This window comes from Citrus sinensis, chromosome 8 (genome assembly GCF_022201045.2).
Source record: "Citrus sinensis cultivar Valencia sweet orange chromosome 8, DVS_A1.0, whole genome shotgun sequence".
NCBI classification, from domain to species: domain Eukaryota; kingdom Viridiplantae; phylum Streptophyta; class Magnoliopsida; order Sapindales; family Rutaceae; genus Citrus; species Citrus sinensis.
In genome coordinates, this window is record NC_068563.1 from 15329813 (window position 1) to 15339470 (window position 9658).

A 9658-nucleotide genomic window follows, 5' to 3' on the forward strand; every position below is an offset into this window, starting at 1 on the left:
GCCTACTCTTATAAATGAGTGCTCTTGATTTTCATTAGTTTGTTTTTCATTAACAAATTTCTTTTGAAATAAGTGTACTGTAGTTTGTTTTCACACAATTAAAAAAAATGAAAAAATTGTGATATAATTTAATCCAAAATGATTTAAGATATACTAGGTTCTAAGCCCTCAAATGTGCCATCAATTTGTTGCAATCTTTAGGTTTGGGGAGTGTTATTGGTGATATTGAAATTCTACGTCGTCAATTTTGGATGTTTAGCATATGGATTTACCCTGGGAAGATTTTCGCTTTATTTTTCTTATAACAATGATCATAGTGATGTTGCCTTTTTCTTTCTGCCATATTTTCTTTTTATCCCTCAATGTTTTTTTTGTTTTGCTAGCATATTTTCATTGATAAACGATTGTAAATTTCAATTGAGCTTAGAATTTTTGTGACTCAGTAATTTAAAATATCCATCATGATTAGTTTGTTTAAAAAAAAAAAAAAACAAAATACACCTAAAAAATATTATTATGCAACAAATAAGAAAAGTGATTTTCACTTGAATTATCAAATTCTTTTTCAAACTATTATTAAACTAAAATAAGGAAAAAAATTGGATAGATATGTAATTTTATTATAATTAATTGGATTTTTTTTTCAAATTACAAGTTCTTTTTAAAGCCATCATTTTATCAATCATGTAAAAAAATAGTTAGACAATTAAATTTATGTGTAATTTAATGAACACATTTATAACTTGTGTATGAGTTAAATAAAAATTAGTAAGTTAGATAAATTCCCAAATATAATTATTGGGTATAAGTTGAATTTAATTCAATTTAATGTATCTTTATTAATAGAATCTAGTTTAGTAAAATAACATGAATCTAATGAGTAATTAATGGGGTTTCACCACAAACATAAGATCAAAATATTCATGTGTATGTATGCGCACACGCACGCACATCTCTATATATATAACTCTATAATATTACAAGAGCTTTGAATATTTTAAAACGCAAGAGATTTGATAATTCCAATTCCATAGCAAATTATTTGTTTATTTTCTATTATGTTTTACAAATTTATAATTTATAAAATTCTATTTTTGTTACTATTAACTGTATTTTTTCATAATTTTTTAATTAATATATTATCTTAATTAATATTTAAATAGTACACCGTTTTAAAGTGTTTAAAATTCTAGACAGTGACATGAACCATTATTGAGCTAACAATTAACCGACAGTTTCTAGAAACATGTTAATTTAATTCTACAAGATAACAATGAATCGTTAATTTGATAACGGTTAGCCGATATCTTCCAGAAAGAAGTGTATTTGCTTATTCGATTCTGGAAGAGAAGGGTGAACTTTTTTTTAGATAATGGTGAACCGATATCATCCAGAGAGGTATATGATTGCAGATAAAGATCCGTTAAGAGCAAAGGTTAACTAATAGCAATTGCAAAGTTACTGGACAAACACGGCGAACCGACATCCAGGTAATGGTGAACCGCCATTTTAAATTTTAAAATTTTGGGAAAGGTGTGTGAATGAAACGGGCGGGAAATTTTTAAAATTTTTACTTTATTTAAGACATGTGACATTAGTCGTCAAACATGCAACCCTGATGTCCAACATGCAACAACTGACGTTAAACATGAAACCAATAATATTTTACATCAAACATGCAACATATCACGTAAAGCATGCAACTTTGATGTCAAACATAAAACAAGCGAGAATATTCGGGAATATTCCCGAATATTCTTTATTTTGGCTTTATTCAAGACATGCAACATCTAACGTCAAACATGCAACCTCGACGTCCAACATGCAACAATAGACGTAAAACATGAAACCCGCAAGAAGTCACGTTAAATATGCAATTTATCACGTAAAGTATGCAACTTTGATATCAAACATGAAATGGACGAGAATATTCGAGAATATTCTTTATTTTGGCTTTATGTAAAACATGCAACATCTAACGTCAAACATGCAAGTTGAACGTCAGACATGCAACAACGAACGTTAAACATGCAACCTGCAACACTGTACGTGAAATATACAACTTATCACGTAAAGTTTGCAACTTCGACGTCAAACATGAAACAGACGAGAATATTCGTGAATATTCTTTATTTTGGCTTTATCCCAAACATGCAACATCGGACGTCAGACATGCAACAACGGACGTTAAACATGCAACCTGTAACACTGCGCGTGAAATATATAATTTATCACGTAAAGTTTACAACTTCGACGTCAAACATGAAACGGACGAGAATATTCAAGAATATTCTTTATTTTGGCTTTATCCAAAACATGCAACATCGAACGTCAAACATGAAACCGGGACGACCGACATGCAACAACGGACGTTAAACATGCAACCTACAACACTGCACGTGAATTATACAACTTATCACGTAAAGTTTGCAACTTCGACGTCAAACATGAAACGGACGAGAATATTTAGGAATATTCGTTATTTTGGCTTTATTCAAAACATGCAATATCGTACGTCAAACATAAAATCCAACCGTCGAACATGCAACAACTGACGTTAAATATGAAACTTGCAACACTTCACGCGAAATATGCAACTTATCACGTAAAGTTCGCAACTTCGACGTCAAACATGAAACGGATAAGAATATTCGGGAATATTCTTTATTTTGGCTTTATTCAAGACATGCAACAGATTACGTCAAACATGTAACCGTGACGTCCGATATTCAACAATGGACGTTAAACATGAAACTTGCAACAATTCACGCGAAATATGCAACTTATCACGTAAAGTTCGCAACTTGGACGTCAAACATGAAATAGACGAGAATATTCGAGAATATTCTTTATGTTGTCTTTATTCAACACATGCAACATCTTATATCAAACATGCAATCGAGACGTCGGACATGCAACAACTGGCGTTAAACCTGAAATACTATTTTTTTCATTTTCAATTTCTTTATTTTTTTTCATTTTATTTAATTATATTATATTGTATTATAGGGTTTGTATTATATTATTTAATTTCTTTATCTTTTGCTATTAATTATATTATAAAAAATTATTTTTGACATTTTATTTAATTTATTTATTTTTATATTGTATTTTTAATATATATATTTTTAAAAAATATGGTGCAACCGGTTTGTTAACCGGCTGCACCAAGTCTTTGGCTGCCAAAGGGCAGCCAAAGACAGCCGGGCTCTCTTTTTGAGAGCCCGGCATGGTGCCGGGTACAATGCCAACGGCATTGTAGCCAAACCCATCATGGATGATTGAAAATAGTCACTTCAACTTACTTTTCTGATACAGTATATATATTCATGAAATATATAATAAATCGTGGTTAAAAATATTTTAAAACCCCATTGTTATTATTATTATTATTATTATTATTATGCAATAAAATAAATTTGCACAAAACAACAACACTTTTCAATTCAAAATAAAAAATAGTGATGAAAATATAATGTCACTAATTTCACTTTGAACATCTAAATAGACCATTTAAATACTATTTTCTGACATGTTTTATTTAAATTTGGGACTAATAGTTTAGTCACAAAAACATATTATTTTACACCGCAAAAATAATTTTGATTGCTAGAATATGGAGTTAAAGTGATTGCAAAAGAAGTTGTGATTTTACAGCCGTGAATATTTTAACAAAATTAAACAAGCGCTGACAAAATCAACAATTAACCGAATTACAGTCGCAATATTAATTAAAAATGATGAATTAACGCGGTAACTCCAGCTGAATTTATCACTAATTCTGATACTTTCAATTCTTATTTGGTTTCTTTAAAAGAAGCACATGGTTTGAACATAATATGATAGTTAGAGAAAACATCATGGGCATGTTTTAGTGTTGTGTTAGTTAATTATGGACACTTAGGTAGCGTTTACATTTTAGATTGAAGTGGGAATCATAAGAAGTGGGAATCCTAAGATTGAGAGTGTGAAGTAGAAGTGAGAATAAGTTATTTACTTATACTGTAATAGAAGTATGGAATGGAGATCAGAATTTAATTTATATGTTTATTTTATCTTGGATTGAGAATAAATAGTTTCAAATTATAATTTTACCCTTATTTAAAGAATTATAATTTTTAATTACAAAGTTAATAAAATATATATTTGATGAATAAACATTTATTTTATTATATTTGTAAATTTATAATAATTATTAATATTCTTAATTATGTAAATTAAAAATTATTGATGAGAGCAATATAAAGGAAACATTTTTACTATTAACATATTATGAAATTAATATTTTCTTAGAATAAACTATTTATTATTATTATTATTAATTATTAATATTAAATAAATAAAATACTATTATTTTTAAATAAGTACAATAATATTATATTTTCAAATAAAGATAGTATATAGTAATATTATTAATTCTCTATTAATATAATAATATTATTTTAAGTAATTTTAACTTAAAATCAATACAAATTATTATTTAGTTAAATATAATATTATTATTTAAATAAATATAATAATATTATATTTTCAAATAAAGATAGTATATAGTAATATTATTATTCTCTATTAATATAATAATATTATTTTTAAGTAATTTTAACTTAAAATTAATGTAAATTATGATTTAGTTAAATATAATAATATTATTTATTTTATTTTATTTTATTAAATATTAAATTTAAATTTAATAAAAGAAGAAGAGAAAATGAAAAGATGAGAATGGATTGATTCCCATTCACACCTCTTCCCATGAGAGTCCCACTCCCACTCCCCACTCCAACAATAGGCCACCTCTCCATTGAAGTCTTATTGAAATCCCACTCCCACTTCTCACTCCAAAAATGATTGGGACTCACAGAGTAAGATTTTCAATCCTCTCTTAAAATATTAAAATAAACACGGGAATAAAAAATTCTACACTTATCACTCCCACTCCAAAAAATAAACACAATATTAGTGTTGTGCTAGCCAATTCGGGACACGTGCACCAGTGCACAAGTGCATTTCCAATCCAACATTGGAACATGGATAAAACTTTTAATACAACAAATCACCACCATTCCTTGTAATATTAAAACAAGTATAAAAAAGTTATTTAATTTTCTAGTTTCAGATATAATAATAATAACGGAAAAAAGAGACAATCACGTGCATACAATACAACATGATACATATATAGATTTTCAAATAATAAATAGCAACATACAATGATAATTGATAATTGATAATTGATAAAATGATAATGATACAGAAAGAAAGAAATCAAAAGTGATTAATTATATGATATGATCATAAGATCTTTGATCTTCATATGTCTCTGTCTCTTCTGCATTCAGGAGGAAGAACTGGGAATCTAGAACGATCAGTACAGTAATTGTAAATGGTGAACTTACTGCGAACCCATTTGAGCCTTCTGTACTGAAAAGCATCAAGATCCTGAAACTCTTTCTGATCCCACCAGCGTTTCCCCTGTGTAGCACAGTACTTGGCCTGAACAGAGGCTTCACAGCCATCAATATGGAAGCCTTTGTATGAAGCAATGAAAGGAGCCTTGGACCAATCTGTTTTCTCAAGTCCACCTCTTGTGGCCCAGTCATCCGCATTCCACAGACTTGAGTATATTTTCATCGGTTGGTTGAATGGGAAACGAACCCCCAAATCTTTGCAATTTTTGAACACTCTAATTGGTATGTCATCCACGAAGAATCTGTTTGGCAATTGGCATCATCGATCAATCATCATCATATGTTATTAACGTTGTATCTTTTGTCTTTTTAAAAAAAAATAAAATAAGATGTATGTGTGCGCCAGTTGGAATACGTTTCCAGCAAAGCAATCAACTTGTTTGACAAAAACACCAAATTGGTTGGAAAGTAAGAACTCCACTTGCACTAGTGACTTCAACAATATTGACGACACAAGAGAATAGACTTTTCTCATTGCTGTTGCTGGGAGGACACAATAGAATTAGACTTTTCTCAATGTTGTTGCTGGGAATAAATTTTCGGGTAAGCTTACTTCTAGTCGGTACCAATAGACCCCAAATTTTCATATATCTCCCCACACAGACCAGCTGCCAAATTTATACATGCTTCAATAGTTCAATTTTTTTGCTAGATTTGCTCCTAAACTTTTGATGAAGCTTTATACAACATATCCAAGCTAAAATTACCAACTTTTAATGCTATATAAGAGGTCTAAGTAACATAAATCTTTTTCTTTTTCTTTTTTCTTTTTTAATTGTTAAATAAATAATCTGAATCTGGGAAAAATAAATGACTTACACAATCTGATACATATTCCAGAGCACAGAGTAGAAGTGGTAAGCTTTGGTTGGATCAAACCAAAGATAGATTCTTTGTTCTCTGTCACCCTTTCCTCCAGTGAACACATTTGTTTGCAGAATGTAAGGCTGTCCTGTTCTGTTGCCCAAGAACTCAAAATCGATTTCATCATGCTCTGAGTTTTGAGAAGACAGCTGCATTTTTTGAACATTAACAAATGCTTTTTAATTATCGGCCAAGCATTTATTTTTATTTCTTTGAACTACTAAGAAAGAAATAGAGAGAAAAAAACACTCACATAAAAAGCAGTGACAGATCCAGCCGAATCCCCCGGAACCAATTTCATTTGCATACTGAAATGGCCGAACAAGTAACTTCCTTTGGATTGGAAGCCAGTGCCCGTGTATTTGTCAAGATGAAGCTGAATCTCAGAGCCACCATTGAAGTATTTGATGTGATCAAAAGCCCAAGTGGGCATGTAGTTTCTGCCGAATGGGACATTCACAGGTTTTCTTGGTGGAACTCCCATTGTTGCTGACACCATAAACAAAATACCCAGAAGCAGAATCCATATTTTTGAAGCCATTTCTCTGCAAAACACAAAACAAAGTTTAGCTTCAGTGACAAAATCTTTTCGATCAAATGAAAAACGTATATTCGTCATTCAGGCTCCAGAGCATTACAGAGAGAAGTGTATGTGGATGTGGAAAAATGAAGAGGAGAGCAAGGCTTTAAGTAAGCGTTGATTTTGAACTGGAAAGCATTATTTGTCAAGTACATGTAAATGTAAATGAATGAAGCAAATGTAATTATCAATTTTGTGATTAAAATAATATAAAGTAAATAGTAAACTAATACAGCTATCATCGGCCTAAATCTGTGGCGGTGGTGTGGGGTTTGATAGGATTCAAATATTCAATTATGAAAATATTTACCTTTTTTTTTAGGCACGTTGGTCTCTGTTAAAAAGGTTTGATTGGAAGAGTGAGTAAATCGAGGACTGAAAAAATGGACCAGTGTGCTCTTAAAACATGTTAAAAATTGTTGATTTTTTCTTGTCCCGTGCGCGTTTGCGGACGTGGCCATAGACGTTGAGCTGTGGAAAAGAATCGGCAATTGCGGACCTGACCCATTTTCATCTTGTCATTAACTTCGCAATTATCTGGTCTTGCTCAGGTCCTCGAGTGCTGAGTTGGTAGTAAGGCTGTCGCAGAACAGTAAATTTTATTTTGGGATCTAATTATTTAATGGGTCCAGCTACGGTAGAATTGTAGTATGGTATTACAGTTACACTATCATTTCATCCTTATTTTAATATTTAAAATTTGAAATATTCATTATTTTATTACATGACAAAATTACTTCACTGTTGGATCAATTTCATCCATATATTTTTGTCTTGGTATTATGGTCTATGAATTTTTTTATTATATTCATATGACAATAACTATTAAAAACTATTTGAATTTTAATCCTCACTAATATTGAAGGATACTCAATCCCCTCACATTTCATAAAAGAAAAAATTACTTTTATTCAATTATGAAACTTATATTTTATAAAAGAGAAAATAATTTTTACTCAATTATTTCATAATTTAAAAAAAAAAATACTCAGCAAGTACTCTCCAACTAAGTTAAAGGTCTATTGGTGCATTATGGTCTATGTTTAATTGTTTTGTTGTGAATTCTTTTATGCTAGTTAATTTCCTTTCCAGTGCCACAGATTTCTGTACTTACTATTCTGTCTTCTTATAATTGTTCCCAATTCATGACGATGACATTCCATATATCACAGGGGAGAATTATACTTTTTTGAAACCCAAAAGTAAATGTTGGCATTCTATCCGCTTTTAGTTGTGTCAAACTCAAATTTTGAGTTTCGTTCAGTTGGTTTTAACTACTTGATTTAAAAATATCAAAACAAATTAGGTTTAAAATCAGTTCATTTTTTGAAAATCAAATTAAATTAGGAAAATATATCAAAAAGGGAAAAAAAGGAAGAATCAAGCAGAAGTAACCTAAACAAAATCATATTGAATTAAAATTCGAATTCATTTTGGTTTGGCTCTCCCTAGATCGACTGAGGTCAATCTGATTCAATTTTCTGAAAAAATTGAAGCGAACCCATAATGCCACCCTCACCTAGAAGGTTACATGACATCATCCGGTTGTCTCCTTTCTTCGTTTACTCATTTGCCCATGGTAATCAATTAATGCTTCGAGCACTCCAGAAGGCTATGTTTGTCATTTTCGATATTTATTCTCGAACTAGCCAGTTGGTCCATGCGGTGTCATGTCAGTGGTTCATTGCTAAGTTACTCACTACCAACACCCAAGATCACCCTGCCACAGTACTATATATAATTTCTAATGGGTAATTTTTAAAAGGAAAATGATGTTCTCACATATTCGCGCACAAACATTTGCACAAAACGGTGCGTTTTGTGCACCTTTAAAAGGCTCTTCGTACGTGCACAACAACACACACGCTCTTCCCAGCTCCTCCCACTCGTGTATGCCTCCTTTCACTGCAACAAAAAACCACTACCTCCTTTCACTGCAACAAAAACCCAGCAACTTCCTTATTCTTTAGACACCATTCTCCCTCGCTCTCGGCTCTGTACTCCCTCATTCTCGCTGGATCTGTTTTGCCACACTCTCTCGGCTCCGATCACCCTCATTCTCGGTGGCTCCATTTCCCTCACTGTCTCGGCTCCAATCTGCCTCAATCTCTCGATCTCAATTTCATCTATTTGCAATGAAAATTATGTTTATGGTTGAAATATTATTTTCTGTTATTTGCAACATTGCATTAAATCGTGTAAAGCTTTCGGTTCACAAGGAAAAGTTTGAACTAATTTTAATGGACAGGGAACCTCAACCAAACCATTTTCAACTGCAAAACCATGTTGCAAATGCACTGCATAATCACTCACAAATCTCTAAGCCACATGAACAGACCAAGCAACTGGGTTTTCTCAGATTTCATTCAACTTGACAAAAATCGCATAGACTAACAATACTCTTGCAATGGCTGCAAACAACCCACTTTTGTAATATCAACAGCAACTTCAATGAACCATAAATAAATCAAACAAAATATTCTTTGAGAGAAATTCCAAGTTCAAATATTCATTAAATCATCTTCCTAAAAAAAACGGAGCTGTTGTACAGTTGCAGTGAAAACCGAGCTGTTGCAGTGAAGGGAGAACGAAACGTAACGTGCGTATGTCTTGTTTGGTGCGTGTGTCTTGTAGAATTACGAGGAGCCTTTTAAAGTGTGCACAAAACGCACCGTTTTGTGCAAACCTTTGTGAGCATATCGCTACTGTTTTTAAAAACCTCTCCTGAGGTTTGAGGTTGTTGCAA

General features: G+C 31.4%; 1 protein-coding gene across 2 annotated transcripts; it reads right to left on the minus strand.

Moving 5' to 3' along the window:
• Positions 1-5152: 5152 nt before the first annotated feature.
• Positions 5153-7123, minus strand: LOC102617022 (xyloglucan endotransglucosylase protein 34). 2 transcript variants are annotated; one of them, XM_006487595.4, is made up of 4 exons: positions 6971-7123; positions 6586-6877; positions 6288-6481; positions 5153-5710 (listed from the first exon to the last, which is right to left on the minus strand). In XM_006487595.4, the coding sequence occupies exons 2-4, from the start codon at positions 6871-6873 to the stop codon at positions 5311-5313; spliced, it is 882 nt and encodes a 293-aa protein (XP_006487658.1). In that variant the 5' UTR covers positions 6874-6877; positions 6971-7123; the 3' UTR covers positions 5153-5310. The 2 variants fall into 2 exon arrangements, with proteins under 2 accessions (XP_006487658.1, XP_006487657.2); XM_006487594.3 differs by having other exon boundaries at positions 6586-6998.
• Positions 7124-9658: the final 2535 nt, after the last annotated feature.

What these genes read in the sequence shown, in the direction of transcription:
- LOC102617022 (XM_006487594.3), bottom strand. Translation starts at nt 6,951, where the DNA reads ATGACGAATATACGTTTTTCATTTGATCGAAAAGATTTTGTCACTGAA. An exon ending in GATCTGTCACTGCTTTTTAT is followed by an intron (nt 6,482 to 6,585) that starts GTGAGTGTTTTT and finishes CAAAAAATGCAG; the next exon opens with CTGTCTTCTCAAAACTCAGA. An exon ending in TGGAATATGTATCAGATTGT is followed by an intron (nt 5,711 to 6,287) that starts GTAAGTCATTTA and finishes ATTGCCAAACAG; the next exon opens with ATTCTTCGTGGATGACATAC.